The sequence below is a fragment of the Bombus vosnesenskii genome, unplaced genomic scaffold, assembly GCF_011952255.1.
Source record: "Bombus vosnesenskii isolate JDL3184/JDL3185 unplaced genomic scaffold, Bvos_JDL3184-5_v1.1 scf7180000013311, whole genome shotgun sequence".
Classification (NCBI taxonomy): domain Eukaryota; kingdom Metazoa; phylum Arthropoda; class Insecta; order Hymenoptera; family Apidae; genus Bombus; species Bombus vosnesenskii.
The window spans coordinates 747,832-769,522 of NW_022882959.1; the positions used below are offsets into that span (position 1 = coordinate 747,832).

General features: G+C 38.3%; 1 protein-coding gene across 1 annotated transcript; it reads left to right on the forward strand.

Annotated features, from left to right (window-relative positions):
* Positions 1–4,129: 4,129 nt before the first annotated feature.
* Positions 4,130–18,789, forward strand: LOC117234980 (serine protease nudel-like). Its single transcript, XM_033496582.1, has 26 exons — positions 4,130–4,378; positions 4,860–4,974; positions 5,122–5,271; positions 6,127–6,829; positions 7,131–7,399; positions 7,620–8,261; positions 8,539–8,745; positions 9,570–9,733; positions 9,877–10,004; positions 10,551–11,081; positions 11,593–11,891; positions 12,149–12,293; positions 12,723–12,853; positions 13,039–13,299; positions 13,469–13,655; positions 13,764–13,933; positions 14,051–14,164; positions 14,311–14,497; positions 15,035–15,364; positions 15,904–16,092; positions 16,162–16,309; positions 16,456–16,618; positions 16,785–16,961; positions 17,301–17,538; positions 17,798–17,914; positions 18,158–18,789. Exons 2-26 carry the CDS (start codon positions 4,881–4,883, stop codon positions 18,447–18,449), a joined length of 6,036 nt encoding a protein of 2,011 aa, XP_033352473.1. The 5' UTR covers positions 4,130–4,378; positions 4,860–4,880; the 3' UTR covers positions 18,450–18,789.
* Positions 18,790–21,691: the final 2,902 nt, after the last annotated feature.

Genomic DNA, 21,691 nt, shown 5'->3' on the forward strand with positions numbered 1-21,691 from the left:
CTCTGAAATATACTCTGAGAGGCAGCGTGGTCGACGTTGTTCGAGGAGGGGAAACGGAAACGATTCTCCACGGCTATTCTCATGGCTCACCGTCTCGCTCCTGTCGTCACGGCCGGCGCGGCGTTTCGCGCTCCGTTTCTCTCTTTCCTTCGCGTATTTCCACCGTGTTGGGGGATTCATACACTCGTTTTACAGTGTTCTGCTTATCTGGCCGGCGTAAAAGCGCGTGGCGAACGTTTCCAGGGGTTTCGAGGGTCGTTTCGAGGCTGCTTGGCTATGCGACCGTGTCTCGAGGTTTCGAGGGGAGACGTTGTGCGACGCAGGGGTAGATATGGTTTTAGGTGGAGGTATATAGAAGCGTGTTAGAGAGGCTGATGGAAATGTTGGGCCGTTGGATGGGATTGATGAAGCGTGAAAGCAAGCTAAGAGCGAATTGAGATGTGCCAAATTGCGCGAGATGAAAGATTGGGTAACCGGTGTCTTTCTACAGAATGCAGGGAAGAATTTCAGGCGAAGTTGCCTCTTCGCTGATTTCGATGCAACTTGATTTTTACGCAAGCTCGTTTGTCCCAATGAAATCTTAGTAAGCCGCTGTTATACGAACTGCAGTCGTATAAATTGTTCGTCCCCTACAAGTTCGAATAAATGGAATTCTACTGTAATTGCTTCGTTTATATTTATGAATAATCAGAAAATTGAAAAAAAAAACGAATGCCCGGATGCGCGCAACTTTTAAAAAAATAAGAAACTTCCAGAAAGGAGAAAAAATTGAGAAAAGCTTCGATATAAAGCATACTGACAATCGTGTTTTACCACGTCGGAAAAAGAGAGATTTATGGAGATTACATCGAAAGTGGCAGTAAGACGAAGGATTTGTTTCTTTTCGTTCGTAATACCTACGTCACTCTTTAACGTTATCTTTTAATAAATACGTCGTTCTTTAATACGATCTCGAAACGCGGTGTTGGAGATTAACGTGTCAAGAATCTAACAGTTCTGCTAGGGGTAGTTTTTTAATAGGACGATGAAGAAATTATGCAAAGTTTTAACGTCAAAAGTCAGAGAAACGAGGTGAATCAAAATCTAAAATGAAAAAAGGACGTGCTCCGCTGTTTCTGGTTCTCCTTGACTTCGATACATCGCTATGTGCCACTTTGTTTAACTATCATCTTTATTCTTGTGTATACTTCGCTAGCTCGAAGAGGATAAACCGCACTATGGACCCTACGTGACTATTCAGCGTTTAATTTTTCTAAAGGAACGTGATAAAAACTTGAAGTTCTTGAAGTAAGATCGTAAAATATAATTTTATTATTCCAAGATTATCTTCGAACGAATACGAGGTTCTAACAATTAGAACGAATCAGTTTCTTCGTCTTTCTGACGCTCGAAGAAAGATCTATTGAAAATAATCAGCATCCATAGAGAAATATCTGTTAAGGCAGCTCTGTCACGAAAGTATTCAGAAATTATTCGTGTCTTTCATCTTTTTCTGTCATGTTTTCCACGTTTGATCGAGTTTCCACAGATCGAGTAAAAGTAATCAAATCCAAGAACGGAAGTCTGTTTAAACATTTTTTTAATCTTCGTAGACTGGAAGTTTATCAGGATTGCTGGCACTTTTGTTACAAAAGCAACCAAAACTCACTGATTTTCTGTCTTCTCTGGTTTAAATCAACAAGATCGACCGTAGACTACCAAGCCCGATAGTAAAACGCTACTTAAGAATTCTAAACAACTTCCAAACAGGAAGTTTACCGAGGTCACTAACACTTCTACTACAGTCTAAGAATCGATTATTTGCTTTTACATTCTTCGATCGAAAAAGGATCAACCGAGAAAACTAGTTTTCATCAGTAAAGCAAAACTTACAAATTCAGAGTTTCCGAACCGAAAGCTTGGATTATTAGGTTCCTGAGAAAATTATTAAAACACCGAAAATTCGTATGCTTTCTTCCATTTTCTCTATTTAAAAGTTCTAAAACATTTTTAAATATACACATTGGAAGCTTACCGAGATCATCAGCACTTTCGCTACAGAAGCGAATATGATTCAATTATTTTCCCTCATCCTCTCGAGTTTAGATTAAAAAGACCGGTTCTCGTAACTCGGTCACTTTCTTCACCGATCGCTACAAGTTTTTATCATCTTTCAACGATGTCAGTTCTCAGAATTCGTATTATCGTCGTGTCATTCTGTCTTTCACTCCGAAAAGAAATTTTGATTTTTTCAACGATATTCATTTCGAATCATTTCACAAAAATTCTCAGGCAATCTCAGGAAAGAAAATTGCTGCGTAATCTCGCGTTATTAGTTCGATAACCTTGAAATTCTTCAGTTTCTAGGTCACCCGTCATTAGCATAACACGATTACATCTGAACAATTCGATCACCGTACGCCATTTTATCTCAAATCTATCATAAGCGCGAAATGTAAGAAATTTCTCGTAACTTTTCACTATTCTTTAGTATACTGCTTTTTTTTTTTTTACTGATTTCGGCGAGTGATTTGAACGTGTATAGTTGGCGTGTTAGGACAGACTGTCACTTTCATCGATCGACAGTACAGCTAGTTGAGTGCTGGCTTGGAGAAAGTAACGGAATAGCATCGCGTGTTGCGCAATGATTCGTATTACATTGGCTGAAATAATTCCAACGTAATCGGACTGGCTCCAGCTACTATGCGAGTTATTCACTGGTAACCTTGGAATTGGTGGCATTGATAGAGTCGCTGGTAACGTGGATAGATCGACGCTCGAGGAGATTTGTTTGAATGAAATTTGGACGATTTTGATTTAGCCAAATGGAATCAGATTGAGGATGTTTATGGCACTTTCCGTGATGGAAGTATTAAACTGTATTACGATAAACAGGGATACGCTAAACGTATAAAACCGTTCGCACGTTTGCTCTGTACATACACGCAAGGCTCACGAAAGTATTGGAATACTTGCAGACGTCCTTTACGAGTAAATTATGTGCGTCATGCGAAACGTTGTGGAATTTCATTGACACTGTTGTAATTGTATTAACAAAGTTCGAAAGAAATTGAAAAATGGCTAGACTGAGTGAATTATCGAAGATATAAAATTCCCGGAATAACCTTCTCGTTGTAATGTTTAAAGAGTGAAATAAATCTCTAAATGAAAGCTATATTTCGAGAAGAAAGATGCCCAAGATAAATGTTTCTACGCCGATCCATGCATTTGTTTAGTTTCCATAAAAGGTTATCTTATAGAAGATTTGGGTCTGAAAACGATCTACCAAAAAGATATTTCATCTTGCAAAACCTGTAACACGAGAAAGGATAAAAATATCACGAACATTCGAATACGTTAACGATCTCTCGTGAGGACGTTTGGTACATTTATTCGTTCGTAAAATTCGTGGAATATTAGTAGTAGTTTGAAAAATCTATTTCCGCGCAACAATCATATATAGACGTAACAAACGACAATTTGAAACATTCTCCGTCGTAAAATTGCAAGTCTCGTGCATTCCAGCGGCCTACGTATACACAGTAATTAATGAAAATTGATGACAGCTGGGATCTTATTACGCCCAAGACAGGGCGAAAATAATGAACAGAAGTAGGATTATCATTTAATAAGCATTTATTTCAATTTGTGAAACTAGAGATTTCACAATAAACAAGGAACAAAACGGTAGTATCTATACTAAATTCTCTTTCTTCGTTCATTTATTCGTACATCCCTTCTTTCCCTATTTACACATAAATCCACTGATTTTCGTGTCAACTCATACATCCATTTACTTTTTCGTCTACCAAAAAATTCACCCCCAATTCGTGTTTATCCTTTCTCATACCACTAACCAAACAACGTCACCAATCTGCGTAACTTTATCGATACAGAACATTGTGTCGGAACAATTTGTATCTGATTGTAAATTACGATATTCCGTTCAATTACGATTTACAATTTTTTGCGTCTATTTTTTCATTCGTTCGCCAACGCATCCGTTCATTTTTCTATCCGTTCGTCGATCCCATCGTCGAAAAAAGAATAGAAGGAAAGAAAGGTAAAAGATCGATTCGAACGCAAAACAATCGTGTTGCTAATTTAGCGTTCGATGCTTATAGTCCTATTTAAAGGGTCATTCACTTTATCACGATGATGAAATCTCGTTAGCCCGATTTTTAGCCAAGCCGTATTGCTGACACGTTCGATCCAAACCATCGTTGGTTCGTCGGATCGAGCATCGAGTTATTTCACGTGCATCGGTTGCATCGAGTGCACGGATCGTTGACAAGAAGCAAGTTTTCCGGAAACGTTTTCGAGGTTGTTTCGGCGAGAATACCTACCGCGATCCATCGAACAGAAACGGCGAAGAGAAGCGCTCTAAGACCTTGCGAATGTGAGTATCGTCTATTTCGTATACTTTCAAAGAACCACCGTACCGGAAACCGGAATCGCGAACGATGCAAAATATTGCGCGTTTCACGATGGAAACTTGATACTCGATATTTCAGATCGATGGAAAAGATCGATAGTGCTTCGTAACGTGAACGTTGAATTATGAAATATCATCGAGAGATACGATTCTACTGAAATAAAATGTTTCTATAATTTTATGAAAGAATTTGTATCTTTTTTTTAACGCGATAATCATCTTTAATTGAATATTTCCAATCGTTAGATCCAGATCGACGATCGATATTAATGTTTCAAACGTACTTTCCACTGCGTACTGCTTGATAAACGTGGTACGGAATCGCCGATTTGTAAATAAGAAAATTACCAAAATTATATAACATCGGTGTTACTTGTCGGCATCGATCGCGCGCGAGTTACATAGAAAATTCTTCGACGTGACCTTTTGCTCTCTTTTCACTCAGGTTTGTACGAGTCTCGTCACCATGAATACAGAGTACAAGATCTCTCTTACGAAGCTGGAAAATGTACCAATAACGGACAACCAGTGTTGCATTAACTTAACAACTTCGAAAAGCGGTACGCCGATACCTTGATATTTTCCAATCGTCTTGTTTGTCTATTTATTTTCAATCTGATACATAGACACGCGTATACGAGACGCTTATCCGATACAGATCTCGATTGTCACATCGCTACATCTCGTATGTTACGTTTCAATTTCAGCAAGTGCGACGGAACATAGTGGAAGTTCGAGCAAATATACGCATTTGAAATTTATGAGACGCCATAGACTAGTGTATCTGGTGCAAAGTCTAATCCTCATACTGATCCTGTCTTTTGCTGGATTCCTGATATATTTGGCTGTTGTTTCAGGTGTGTAAATCTTTGTTCTATTCGTTCACGGCTGGAATTCCAGGTAACCGGAATTAGGGACGCTTTTAATATCGGAACTACGGACGAATCGTAATAAATTTGTCGTTGATAGTTTATAGACTTACTACGCGTTTTTAGGAATTCTTTTTAACGATCTGGTTCACGCAAGAGCATGCTGGAGTAAGGAATGCGATTTAAAGAAAAACTTGTTATCGGAGCGAATCATTTATCGCGTTATTAATTCGTTACGAAGCGCAAGATTCGTAATTTACAATGAACCGCTCTAGTCGAGAGCACTATGAATTTTTATTACGAATAGCTTCGCCATGCTATGACTTTTCAAAAGGTCGAAATGTTCCTTTGACTTGATTAAAACTCTCGAAATGTTTCTCATCTGTCTGATTAACGATATTAAAAGTCATTCTCGAATAATAAACCGTTGAGAAATATCAGCATCGATTTTTCAGGAAAAAATCCTGAGTCATCGATAACCTATAGTAATCGAACCTATAGTATTACGAGATTTCGTATTTAGAAACGTGAATATCGATTTTGCGGAAGAGAAATCCTTGCGTCGGTAATAATCGGATGCAAACTTCACGCGTTCGCACTTTCATTCTGGTTAGCTTTCTAATATTCTACCATTCGAGAACCTATAAAAATATTCACTTAAATCCAATGAAAAATCGTGAATCTCTCTGTTTCTCTCGCTGTACCCTATGTTGACGCAATTCACTGAAATTACCAATTACGAGCCAATAATAGACCACTAAAATCAGCAATTCGAACAAACAAATTTTCCGTATTACGCCTACGATAAATAAATAAATACGACGATATCTTAATTCGCAACAGGCTACATCTACACGGCGCACAAAATACAGAAAACTAACGAACAAGTAAATCTCATAAGAAACAACTGCCCTGCACAACAGAAAACGATAAATGCAGCCCTACAAAGTCTGCATCGATACTTGTACAAGGATCAGCTTGATCAACAAAATCAGTTGCACTCGATAGCACTGATGCGCGAATCTCGTCGGAAACGCGAAGATGCCAATGCGAGTGCCTGTAAGCAGAATATGGAACACTGCAAGGAAGTGATCGATTCGATGTGGAGCATCGTGAGCATCGTGAACAGCAGTGTGCCGCATTTGCAGGCATTTTTCAAGAACTTTTCTACGGAGACGAATCCTATCAAATCGAAATTCGTCGAGTTGGTCGAATGTCTGCAGTGCAAGAACGACACGACTACGTTAATCGAAGATTCTGATCCGAATACTCGTACGAGCGACGCAGGAACGATGCAGGAATACGCCGATCATAGTCAGATTAAGAACAACGTTGATATCGTAACTAATTTGTTAAACGACGAGAAGCACGACGACGATAAACAGAATTTGAATAGCGATTTCGTGGATGCTGGTACATTGAAAACGACCAAGGTCGAAGAAAACGTACAGAAATCGACTACGGCAAGTTTTAAGGATAGTTTCGGAGGTAATGGAAAGGGGGATTTGAATCGAACGACGAAAGAATTGGAAACGGCTGAGAGAATGTGAGTATCGTTCGACTATTTATGCAAATTCGTGTCTTTGCGAATATCGGTACAAATATTTTTACGAATTTTTCGCTTAAGGAGATGAAATTTAGGTTGAAAATTGTTTTACCTATTGCACGTTGTACAGAGGGCTATACCTTGAATATTTTACGTATTAATTAAATTTCCTCTATTTCCATAATAAACGAATGAATTTATCTCTCCGTATATTCGTAGAAATATTTCTTTTCAAATGTTGATAATTTCGCTGATATTTCTTAGTAAATGGTAATTTTAACATTAGCTCATCCACGACTAGAACGACGGAATATAAAGCGACGAGCGCGTCCACGGAAGTGGATACGATTAATGCAACGACCAACATGTCGACTACGCCGAAGGCGGAAGAAACAACGGTCAGAATCACCGATCAAACGATCGGAAACGATGATACTAAGCGGACCACGGACGTGGCCAAACTAGGCGATGGCGACGTGAGGAAAATTGCGATCAACCCGCTGCATCCTTCGGTGCATCCTCCGAACCAAGGTCACGAGCAGAAGGTAGCGGAAGGGGAAGGTGAAAACGGTAGATGCATAATTTATCACTTCATTCTATGTTCGAATGACGAAAATGTCCCGTCAAATTTGGTTATACCAAGTTGATGCGTATGAATAGCTTTTTTTCTTTTTTCTTTCTATTTCTTTTACCGGCCCAAACACTAACGACGAACGAATTTATTAGAAAACCTAGCGATAACGTAAGAATCTTCGAATCAAAAGTGTCTGATGAAAGTTTTCAATTTCAGCAGGCAAAAATTTCAGCAAACCGGTCTTCCGCGATAACTATGGAAGAATCGTCATCAAAGGAACCAAAGAAATACCTTCGGGAATGATCCCCACGGCGGAAACGATAAAATCGAGTCAACAGCTAGTACTGACACCAACGATCTCCTGGGTGTCTCATCGAGTCTGTTTCTACAATCCAAACGCGAATAACAATCCAACGAAACAATCGGGTCCAGGTGAAACCATGTATCCAGCATCTTCTCCGGGAGTTTCGTACGCGTATTCGGTGCAACCCGAACGACAAGGTTTCCAGAATCTCGATCAAACGCAAGGTTACGTGCAAGTGCAAACTCCTGCACAAGGATTACCACCGCAACCCGGCCCTGGTAATTTTGGATCATCCAGCGGTCAAAGAGTCGGTCCATCGGGCCCTGCGATTCTGAATTTTCCACCTATCCCTGGACATCAAACGTCTGCCAGCGCCCCCGCCAATTCTAACAGCAAAACACCTTATTACTGCACGTATATTCCTGCACCAACGTTCCAGTTTCCGGCTATTCCTGGAGTCTCCGAGTATCAGAGATCTTCCGTCGCGTATGACAAGGAAGAGGAGGAGGGTAATTTTGTTAACGAGAAGAAGGACAACAAGGAATTTCTACATAGTAAGGGCGTGTTTCAAAGATGTAGCAGAACTCTATTTGTTAGAACTAGAATTCAATTCAAGTAATTTGAGAATGAAAGGGTTATGTGCTTGCTAGAAGATGGAATGGAAAGATGGAACGACGAACAGATAAGGTTAAATACGATAAATACGATTCTTGAATATGATACAATCGATAAATGGAGGCGGTAAATAATGAAATTCCAATAAATAGAGTTCTACCGCGTGGCTTTAATGATTTCTTGTTCGATTATTGTTTTTGATATTTTATGTGGTAGGATATTCTGACGAGTGTCCTTCCAATACGATTCGATGCAGTGATGGCAGGCGATGTGTATCGAGATCGCAGTGGTGCGACAGTGTGGTGGATTGTTACGACGCTAGCGACGAGAGGACGTGTTCTTGCAGAGATCGAATATCGCTCGAGCGACTTTGCGATGGGTATTTCGATTGTCCGCATGGGGAAGACGAGTTGGGATGTTTCGGTGAGAATAAATTTTTGTTTTTTAATACGAGAAGTTGAAAATTTGTTAGCCTGGAAATTTCGAGGTTCTGGAAACTAAACGTCCGTAACTCCGTAAGCTTAGAACTGAAAACTTTTCGCTCTCTGGAACTGTAGAACTTAGGTACTTGAGAATTTTCGAACTTCGAAGGTCAAGAATCTGGTACTCTAGATTTTTTATTTGAAACTTTACAACTTAAGAATGCGGATCATTAGAATTTAAGAGCTCCGAAATTCAGGAACTGTGAGATATTAATTTTTAACTTTAAAACTCCCGAAACTCGAGTGCTCTGGTACTCTGGAATTCCACTACTCTGGTTCTACTTCTATTTCGGCGCTCTAAAATCTTAGGAATCTAGAATTCGAAGACTATTTATCATTTTGTCATCGTTCCGCAATTTGAAGATCCTCGTATTAATTTGACGCTAATGTTGATATGCTATACCTCTTATGCGCGTGCAACAGAACTCTGTTTCATCGATGGAGTAACATATACATCGAAGTTCTTGTCGATTATCCGGTATAAAATATAAGATATCTCTCGTTGTAGCGTGTGATCGATATAAGCACTGACGAGTAGTTTCAGTATGTAAATATCAAACGCGAGATATTGAAATTTCACATAAAATCAGTTTACATCTTAGTCTCGATACGAACGTGAATATTTTGCACGAGATGGCACCAGATACTGCGATTTTATTTTCCAATTGGAACTATTTTATCCGTGGAAGGAAGATCCTGTTTTACTAACTCGTAACGTAAAATTCTTATGTTCTGCTATCTTAAGTACGCTGTTACGCTTTTCAGGTTGTCCAAAAAATTCATTTAGCTGCAACGATTGGCAAAACCCATATACCTCTGATACTTGTGTACCGCTTTCCCAACGATGCGACGGAAAACGGCAATGCGCTAGCGGGAAAGACGAAACGGACTGCAATATTCTCACTCCCTCGTACATCGAAGGAAAAAATGTAAATCACGAATGCAATTTCTCCTATCATTCACGAATATTATCAATCGCGCGTTATCTTATGTATTAGATATCGTGTTTTGTACGTACATACACTGGGTACGCTTTATAATACGTTGTTAAATATACACACATATTTTTTAGTTATTCACGATCGGCTACACCGAAGGATATCTCCATAAGAACTACAAGGGCCAATGGTACCCCGTGTGCCCACCGATCGACGCATGGGCCAAGGATGCCTGCATCTCTGAAATTGGCACGCAAATCAAGTAGGATAAAACTTAAGAATTCGAAAATTTATAATATTCTAGAGGTTTAACACCTTGGAACAGTAAAATTCTAGAACCACAGTACTCTAAAACTGTGAAACTCGAGAACTCTGGGCCTTCGGATCTCTAGAACTTTAGAAATCCAAAACTAAACGATTCAGAAACTTTAGAACTCCAAAGATCTAAAAGTAAATATCCGAGAGCTGTAAAACTGGAAAGCCAAAGCTAAAGGTTGGAGAAGTTTAGAACTCTGAAATTCCAAAACTCCAGAACTCTGATCGTAGAACTGTAGAACTTTAGAACGTCGGAACTTCGTAGAACTCTGGAACTCTAGAACTCGTAGGGTTCTGGAGTCGAGTAGAATTCCCTTTATCTGGACGTTTTAATTAGTACGAACTCCGGCTATTTGAACTATTCATCCCTGAACGAATCTGGGCTTAACTGCAATTCGTTTTAATTTTCACACGACATTTTTAGATGGTTACTCGTCTTAAGAGATATTGCGTTACTAATAATCTTGATTTTTTTTTTCAAATTTTATTACAGGAAAGCTCCCGAAATAAAAGTGCATTCCGTGCCAGGCAACGCGTATCACGGCCCCTATCTAACACGAGTGAACAACCAAACGAAATTAATTCCCTCGTGCATGAACACAGCGATTTTCGTACGTTGTCCGCGATTCTCGTGCGGAACTACCGTGTTTTCCCACGAGGATTCTCTACGACCGCACATACTGGAAAAAGAGGACCGAGCTCCTTTACAGATGTACGATGCAATTATGTTTCCATCTGACGATGATACTTATATCGAATACGAGGATATAAGACATAATGAAAATAAGAAAATTGTGTTGCCATCGGACGATGACAATATAGATCCAGGAGATAACGAAAGTAAGAAGATAGACAGAAAGCAGGACGATATAGTTGGTTCGCAATTGCGCGTCGTAGGTGGTCGTGCGAGTCATCCGAAAGCCTGGCCGTTTCTGGTGGCCATTTACAAGGATGGCGTTTTTTATTGTGGCGGTACTATTCTGAACGAACTTTGGGTGCTTACAGCTGCTCACTGTCTCGAAGGGTACAGGCATTAAAAATAGATTTTCGACGAATGCTTGACAATTTTTGGACGATTATCATTGGCAGTAGACGAAAAAAATGATAAAAAGTATGGCAGCATATGATAATAAATTCACGCGATTCAAGTAGCAATTGTAATTTGTGTACATGTATCTGCATATTGTTTCTATATATTTTAATGTAGAGATGCAAAAACATGTCATTTTATAAGAATAAGTTCGTAGTCGTCTGGAATATGTCTGTGAGAAACAGCTTTTTGTCACGATATTTGACTTTCTCGATGAATTTGTTTTTATTTTCGTCTACTTAAGATTAAATTATATAAAAACGTATTGCATTCTTTAGCAGCGTCGTTTGTATGTGTCGATGTATCATTTTATTCGTAAATTTGGTACCTTCCATTTGCGAATCATTCCAAAAATTGACGTGGCGTACGATCAAACGATATAAATATTTCGAAAAAAGTTGAGGAAGCTATTCATTCACGATGTGACTATTAAATTTGTAAACAGCTACGTAGGCCAATATTTCGAGGTCCAAGCGGGAATACTTCGTCAAAATTCTTTCTCGCCGATGTCACAATCCAGAAAAGCACGGTACACGGTGATGTATTCGCAATACAACGCTAGACATCTGCAGAACGACATTGGTATGATTATGTTGGACGATCCTCTGCGTTTCAATCGATGGGTGCGACCAGTTTGTCTTCCTGGCCCGAATCTCCTAGGACCCATGTGGAGAAACAAACCAGAACCTAATACAACTTGTATAGCGATTGGTTGGGGTACTATTGCAGAATATGGATTAAATCGTAAGACATTTCCTTTCGGTCTAAATTTCATAAATTTCCTCTAAATTGTACAAATGTGTACGATTCACTGATGAATAAACTATACTAAATTTAACGAACTTCGTCCAATGATAAGCTGTATCAAAGTTAATGACAAGCTTTTCAAAAAAAAAAAAAAAATGTAATGAATTTGATTTAGCGACTATATCAATTTTAATAAATTTGCTTCGGTAACAAGACAAATCTAACGAAGTTGATATAATTCTTGGATTTTCCAGCCGATCATCTGAGGGAAGTAGAAGTTCCGATATTAGCAAGTTGTAAGTACGAAGAAGACCAGAACGACGCTTCCATTTGTGCTGGATATCTTCACGGAGGTCGTGATGCTTGTCAAGGAGACAGCGGTGGTCCTTTATTATGCAGGTATATGATTATCCAATTAATGAAAAAATCATCTTTTCTATTGGCAAGGATAACTAAGATATTAAGAGACCAACGATAAACAAAACGATTATTTCTCTAAAGATAATGTAGCTTTTAATTGACAGATCCACCGATCGATGTTTCCAAAAATACAATTTTTTTTTTATTTATTCGTCCTACTGATCTTTCCCTTGTGGATTGCTTATGTATACACCTTCGCTGTGTATACATTTCTAACGTTGTTGAATCACCATTTTTCTCGTAAAAGGGTTTCTAATTATTGCTTTGGAATTCATGGCGTCGATTGCTGCGCTCCATCGTTGAAGTATTCAACCATATAATGTTAGGAAATTATTATTCGAGAGAGTCTAGCTAGTGTAATTCAGAGTTTAGTCTATAATTTGATTAATTCGTGTCATTCATTCGTAGAAATCCGTACTCGACATCGCAGTGGTACGTGGCAGGCGTAGTTAGTCACGGGCAAGGCTGCGCTCGACCGAATGAACCGGGAACCTATGCGAGAGTCAGCTATTTCCTAAGTTGGATTAAAGAAATTTCCAGTGAGTCGTATCTCTGGCATTTTTATTTTCTTGTTCGAATACATGCAAAACGAGTAGCAAAGAACAAATAAACCCGATAGAACAAGTAGAACCAGTGGAACAAGAGTAGAACAAATAGAAAATTAAGAAATATTACATTTTCGTGTATTTTTATTTCGTGCATTATGTTTATGCTTAATATTTAGATGGTCGAGGTGTGCCTCCTCTAAGGCGCACTCCTTTGGAAAGATGTCCAGGATTCAGTTGCGACGGAGGCCTAGGCAAATGTTTACCGATCGAAGCGCGTTGCAATCGAATAGTCGATTGTTTGAACGGCGAAGACGAAGTCAATTGTAGCCATTCTTCTCTTTACATGCAGATGGAGAACACCACTCACGATTTCGAGCCTATACTATCAACGCCAAGTATAGATAATTTTATGATGTCTAGCGAGATCGTCACCACTGGTAGGTTTTCCACAATTTCTTATAGTAATTTGTTTCGTCATGATAATTTTAACTCTAATAAATCGGGATTATATTCAAGGTTTAATTTTAATAACGCATTTCCACTTCTATTAAAAACGTAATAACAAGTTTTTCATTCTAACAGCATTCGTATGTAAATTATGTTTAGAGTTCACAATATCTTACGATACAATAAACAATGCGACCGAGGAATCCGTGTTTACGCAGCAGGAAAACGATGACTCGGAATCCAAGGGTGACGATATCTCGACTTTGACAACTTCTACTATTGTTTACACTGAACCTGTTTTGCCATTAACACCGAAAACATTTCCTACGGTATTCACTTGTACAAGGTACTTTTGTTTTAATTAAAATATTCAACACGAGACGCGTTAGTCGACGAATATATTTATTTCAGCAATTTCGACATATTATCGTATTTGTATTATCGTAATTCACAGATTGCTTCAAACTATTCCAATTGAGAAAAGATGTGACAGAGTGGTGGATTGCGAAGACAGTAGCGACGAAATGAATTGCACTTGTAAGAACTATTTGCAGAATCTAAAAAGAAGTGCTATATGCGACGGTTACGTAGATTGCGATGATTTAACGGACGAACAGGACTGCGGTAACTAATTATTCAACTGTCCTGTACCTTTTTAATTATACCGTTAAAAAGGAAAGAATTATACAGTATAGAATAATTGTACAATTAAGTATAACTAATGCTTTATTTATTCTATAGAAATTTGTGCTGAGAATGAATTTTTGTGCAAAACGAGTAAAACCTGCGTCTCGATGGCGAAAAGGTGCGATGGAAACTTCGATTGCATGTTTAAGGAGGATGAGCTCGACTGCTGTGAGTCATTTTTAATTTACCAAATTTTTAAGATAAAACTTCTTTGTGTATTCGATATACATTTTATACGTATACACTGTTTTATACATTTTTATACAAAAATATATTACTATAGTTTAAAGTTTTATTTATCTTCTTTCTTACAGTTACGTTGACCGATGGTCAACGTATATATCTCGATGGTGATAGAAGACCATTTTTAAACGTACAAGGAATTCTGACTAGATACATCGAGGGAAAATGGCAACCAACTTGCCATCGTCCCAGAATGCACAAAAACCAATCTACTGCCTCGATCATCGGACAAAATATGTGCGAATACTTTGGTCTTGCGTAAGTATATTTTCAACTCTACGAATTTTTAATCAGTTTATATTCCACGCTTGAATTTGATTTTTCGATTATCCTCGAAACCTGCACACGGTATCTACGTAACGTAGTACCAGAATAGCGTGGAAAGGAGCGTTTAGATAATCGATATTATCGTCAGTACTATTGTCAATATTACTGTCAATAGCCAGGATCCTCGTCGATATAATGACAATATATATATTGTCAATACAATGTCGAGAACCCTTAATATCTGCAATAGTATCTACAATAATATTGATCGTCTAAACGGTCCCGAAGGTTCCTATGAATCAAACGATTTCCATAAGGTTTCAAATACACAACTTCAAATTCCATCGCTTGTGCTGTTCGCTGATTCAACATCCTTAAAGACACAGCTAAAGTTCGATGCTTGATATTCCATAACAAATCCAATAATCTTTCTTCAAGAATGAAAATTCTTCCGATACGAAGAAAGAGGAGGGAGAAATAGGAGTAAAGATTCCGAGACTTATTTAGTTATTTATTTTTCGTTGAAAGAAACGTTCGGTCGTCCAAGTCCATCGTCGTGAAAAATTCGCAACTGGAAAGGATAGAGTGGCGCAAAGGGGACTCCACGTACCAAGAGAACTCATCAGCGGCCTCTCTGAACGAAAAGGACGAAACATGTTTGGGACTTTACATTCACTGTGCAGCGATACCAAGCGGCAGTATGTACGCTCACTTGGCGATCGACGATAGAACCGGAAACCGCGACTACCTGTGGCCCTGGTTGGCTGCCATCTTTGTCGACGGACGCTACCGTTGCATGGCGCTGCTCTTGGACTCGAACTGGTTACTGTCCGCCGCGAAATGTCTCGAGAACGTCAGGTAATCGAAGCTATTTCGACTATTCAAACGTTTAAAAACTCTACAAATTCGAAGTTTCAAAGAATTTCGAGCGGATCTCATTTGGTTCGAAGAATCGCAGGTTTCAAAAAATTTTACGTGAATTTCGTACAATTGTGTGAATTTTATGGATTTGAATCGATTAGTATTCGCTGAAAAACATTTAATCGTCTAATCCTTTTTGCATCGAGGAATTTCATGTGAAGTTTGCATAATTCCAGCGCAAAATTTCACTCGTTAAAGTGATAAACTCTTTGCTACGCGACGAAAGGTTTGGAAAGATTGAAAAATTTGAAGCCTGAAAGTACTTTACGTGGAATCTATCTGGTTTGAGTTTTCATGTTTGAATCATAATATAGAATCATAAAAATTTTTCTTTCCAAGGGTTTTCGACAGACGACAAAATGTTTGTCTCCGAGATATTAAAAAATATGCTTTGTTCGTTTGATATTACTTTAAATTTGCGACTGTAACATTAACATACTGGTTTTTAACGAACGACATTTGCAAATTATTTCCAGGTTGAATACAAGTTATGTAGCAGCCGTACTCGGTTATGGTCGATTATTCCGTCAGATAAACGGTCCTCATCAACAGGTATCGACCATCGATGAGGTGCATTATGTGAATAACTCGGTGTCGATTTTATTGCACTTGAAAGATCGAGCCCACTTCGGTCGTCACGTGCAACCATTGTTCGTCAACAAAACGTAATTACAACAAACTAAATTTGCCAAAATTCGTCGAATCGTTTATAAACATTTATCGAATATCTACAGGATTTATCTACCAGGAGCGATGGACACTTGCATAGCTGTTGGAACGAACGAAGCTTACGAGATAAAGTCTGTTTTCTTGAAAATTATTTTTGAGAATTGCCCAAGTTGTCAACGATGCTTCGTGAATATCTCTAATTCCGAATGTTCGGTAAATCTTATTTTGTTAAAAAATTTTATCAATTTATTCACTAACAAACAAATATGAACGATTTTTGAAAATAAATCCTTGTCGATTTTATAACGTTTTATTCGTATTAAAAAACGATTGTACGAGTATCATTCGTCGTTCTTCAGGAAAGTGAGACATCGAGGTGGAGTGGCATAATATTCTGTCGTGGCAGAAAGGGATGGTATCCTGCCTCCGTTTTCCAAGATAACAGAGGAATTTGTAATTTCAAAAATGCGCAAAATATGACGAGTATCGAACACGTAAATCCCTATCTGATGGAAGTAATCGGTAAATGTGTATTCTACTTTAATACTACTAACGTTACCAATCTAAAATTCTACTCTATAAACCTGTAAAACTATACAAATTATCCATACTGAATTCGTATTAAAATTACATTGCGTCGTACTAAATTTTATATTAAATATATTAAATTATATGTAAATTTAATTAGATAATCCAAGACAGTCGGTGGAACCAATTTGTACGGGTTTTCGATGCAACATTGGACAGTGTATTCCGCAAAACCGGGTTTGCGATGGTATTCCGGATTGTCGTGGAGAAGAAGACGAGGACACGAGATATTGCAAAGAATTTCAAGAAAATTGTGAAAATAGCGTGGACAGCTGCAGTAAGTGCTACGATAATTTGAATATTTCTAGGAATTTTAAATTTTTGAGTCTCTTAGCTGTACAATAATTAGGCTATTATATACATCGATTGTTCGATACTTGCATTCATTTATATTCATTGAATCTATATGTTTGCGTAGAATAAACATGTTCGCTTCTAAATTTGCATTAAGACAGGCAAATAAATTTGTAATGCTAGAAATTTTACTTGGATTTCAAAAACTAGAGAAAATATCCAACTAAAATTCAAATATTAAGAAAAAAACAATGCGTGAAAAAATAATTTCTTCGTATTACATAAAGAATGATTAAAAGACGTATATATTTTAAATGTTAAGACTGCATGAAGACACAGCTTCGCTGTAGAAATGGCAAATGCGTCGACAAAAGTGCGTTTTGCGATGGAAAAATCGATTGCTACGATGGATCCGATGAACCTACGATATGTACCTGCGCGGAATATCTGAAATTAACATCGCCAGAGCGATTGTGTGACGGCGTACGACACTGTCTGGATAAAACTGACGAATCACCGGAAATGTGTTCTTGCAAAGATTTCAGCTTCAAATGCAAAACGTAAGAATTTCTTTGCAACTCGACATTTTTATAAAATTTCAATTATTAAGCGACAACTAACGAAGCAGAGCTGTAACAATAACGTCGGTATGTTTGTTCAGATTTTATAAGCGTAGCCCTATAATATAACCAAGAAATCCATACACGAAAGCTATTATATTTTCTGAATCTCAGTTACGAGATAACAATAAACGCTGTAATAAACACTTAGAAATAAACGCAATTATAGAGAGTTGATAATGGTTTTCTCTGTCGATAGAACAAGCGAAAACGACACCTGCATAGCACAAGATTTTATTTGCGATGGGGTGAAAGATTGTCCTAACGGCGACGACGAAGCAACGTGTAGAACGTTGAAGCTACATTCAAACGACAGGTATTTATAATTCTTATTTAATATCTTTAATTGTCTAGTCTTTAAAAATTCACCCATTTCACAGATGTATTTTTAAATCTGATTGATTTTTCCTTCAAAAATGTCTTTCTCTTTAATTCTCGTATATTCGTTCAATTCGTCTTCGCATTCGATTTACGAATTATGCGATTATTTCATAAACGAAGGATCCGACATTAAATCCTACACTTGTAGTAAATTTTCAATTTTCCATTTTAACGATAGCTCTGGAGAAGTGATTCGTCGAAGTTACGGCGTGTGGTACACGGAATGTTTCCCAAGTCCTACCATGGACGAAGAAGACTTGACGAGTTTGTGCAAATCGATGGGATATTCTTCAGGAATCGTCAACAACGATACCGTGGTCACAGACGAGATTATGGTTCCCAAAAGAGACGAGTTTTACGCAGTGAAGATGAACGAGATGTCGTGGATGTTTTTAAGAAACGATAAGCCACTGATAACTTTGGAAAAATCCAACGAAACCTGTTACCGTACGTTTGTCACCTGTTCCTAAAGTTTGCCAAACTTTAACGTACTACTTGACTCTTTTTATAAATCAAACGTTATCTTCACATATCAAAATAATTTAGGTAATGTTGTAAAACTTTGTATTTATTTCGTAATTTATTTAAAAGTGTCATTGTATTTATTGTAAAATAGAAATGAAAAAGATAATGTTATAAAATTTTGCTATTTTAAATAAAAGTAAATGTAAATGAGTCTTTTAAATATTACGTTATAATTAGAGCACTAAAGTGTATAAAAGCGAAGACGTTGAATAATGGATAGCGTAGATAAGATAGAACTCTGTATCATTTATTTGTGAGAATTAAAAAATTTATTTGTGGATAAAACTTGAAAAGATAATTGAAAAGAAAATTGGGGACGAAGGTTCGTTAGATTTCCCTGTTTCTGAGTTTATGTTAATTTCTTGGATTTTAAGTTATCGATCGTCCAATTTATAGTAACGTTCGATACGAATAACACGCGATTCTTTGTCGTTCGACTTTAAAATACAAATTTTTTATGACAGCGTATCTCTTTGACTATGAAAATTCACCAATCAATTTTCTATCGTAAAAAAATCCTTACCAGCATCCTACGTGTCCCATGATCCATCGATTCCTCGTCCAACGATCGTAGAGAACTCGAAGCCTGGTCGCAATTACGCAAACGTCTTCTGTCGAGATGAAAGAAGAAAGGCAGAATTAAAAAAAAGAAAGAAGGCAGCGCTGCGTGAAGACAAAAGTATCGAATAAGGTTGGCTGTAGCAAGGAGGGGATGGGACGTGCGAAGGGGAGTATGGAATGCCACAAATGGGGTCGCAGCCGTTGAAGGCAAACGACTGCGCCCTGGCGAAGTGCCTTCGACGACGGAAAACGCTTGTCCATTCACATTCTACGGCTGACTAATTCGTACGGTTGTCAGGAACGTGATCCATACCGTGATTCCTGCGATCTGACGTTACATCGTCAGTATGACACCGTAACCATAGTTGTTTAACTCTTTTACAACTACTGACCCATGTACGTAAAAGGTGAAGAAGTCAGAGCACATAAAGAGGGTAACAATTAACTGTCTTTCATGATGTGGATAAATATAATTGTAACTATATATACACAACGTTATTGACCTAGAATATTGCTATAATTACGTACACATATTGTACTACCACACGTAAGTGTCGCGTGAATCACGTTACGAGTATCAAATACGCTTTAGTCGATTTACAACAACGGTACACGGATGTCAGTAAGATGTATGAAGTAATAAGAAAGTAACGGTTAAAAGCGATACCTGTCGTCATTCGATAGAATCTCCAAGTAGTAACTTTTTATTATTTGTCGAAATATCGAACGACGGTATATTAAAGCTTGAAACTCGATTCATCGTATCCGTAGATTTTAAACATAGTTGCACGAATTGGGCAAATAACTACAACGTTAAGAAATAATAGCAACTCGTAACGATAGCCAAAAATAATATCAACGACGAGAAAACTGGAAGATACTAGTGCGAGAGAAAAGTAGAAATTAAAAGTATAAAAGGTCATCGGAAAAACGATCTGAGAGAAGACGCCTTAAAGTACAAGGAACTGAAACAACGAGAACAAGGAAGTAGAAGAAAACCACGATAATCGGTTGGATGCTTAAAAACCACCCTCCATCCGTGTTCTCCTCTCCACCACGCGCACCTAACCGTGCATCTCATATACCCGTATGAAAATCAGGCATCGCATGCTTGAAAACAAACGTAGAAATATATCAAAAGGAAGCTGTTCGTTCCGACATCGTTTAAAATCGTAGGTACGTACGTTTCAACCGATGCGTTTCAGCCATCGTTCGAGCTTGCAGCTCGACGAATAACAGAGAGTACAGTGATCTCGGAATTGCATTACATGCTTCCTGAGCGTCGATTGCGCGCAAGAAAGGCAAAAAGAAGGGGGAAAATAGAAGCGCGAACGAAAGGAGAACGAAGAGTAAAAAGGAGAAGAACGAGACGAAAAATGGTCGAACAATATGAAGTCTATGGTCGTGTTTCTGAATCCGCTACGAAGCGCTCCTGATGTTCGTCTATGTGTACAGCGTAAATGATCGATGATTTACGTTGACTTATATTGGTATTCGGGCGCGATAATAAAGTACGAGATATTATTAGAAACGCCGCTATTTTCTAGCTACGAGGAAATTAATTTTTCATATTTCTTAGAGCCAATGTGGGTTACGTTTAACACCAAACTTGTCCACTCGCCAAATATTACAACAAATACCATATTTTCGATACTTTTTGTACTTTTACGCGTTATATGTATCTGTTTGCATTCCCGCGTCTTTAAAATTTTCCCAAACGCATAAATATTCGCAGTGTACCAACGAACATGGAACGAGTAAAAATTAGAAGATTTTTTTAATGCAGTCGCCAGAACGATTTTGTTGACCGACTAATAGTAAGTAGATCGTCGATTGTTCGTACTGTGAGTCAGCCATATTTGTGGTCAGGGAACGACGATCGCCGCTTAGCTTTTCTTCCGATGGCGTTCATACCGATTATGTAATCAACGCGGCGCGTACTATGAGTACGTGTAATTTAGTTCCAAGAAGTACCGTTGACTCTGCTCGCTTCACCGCCTAAGGTGCTTCGTTTCCTTCTGCAACCGTGTTTAACCGGCGCGCGTCTCTTCGCTTCGAGATCTGACAGAAAGAACGTTGGATAGCCAGGATGCAACAGGAACGCGTTCCAACGTCTTTTTTCCAAGAATTTCTAAGGGAGTCTATTAACTCGAAGATAAATAATCGATGATCGATCGAAACGCGTCTGGTTTTATCGCCGCGACAGTTGTTGCTTATTCCTCGTCGTCTGTCTATTTCTTTCCTAACGCTGGAATTGTCCACGATTAATGTACTTGCTCGTAAAACACGTATCGAAGAGGTGGAAATGGCATAGCCGTGTGAAAAGATCGGCAAAAAAATTCTGGTTACGAAGGATGAACAGTTTCGAAGGATCTCGAAAGAAGGATCCCAGAGAAATTATAGTAATACCAGTGGCGCAAGTTGATACGCGGAATACGGTTAATTGTACCAGGGAACGAGGAAATTGTTGCATTTTAATAACCCTCGTTCGCACGAAGCACTTGATCCTCGTAGAAAATGAAATCGCGTGTGTTGGTCGCAAAAACCGCTTGCAAGGAATTAGCGAGGCAAGGAAGCTGTTGAGCAACGAGCCTGGCCGAAGGAAAGTTTCCTTTTCGAATAATTT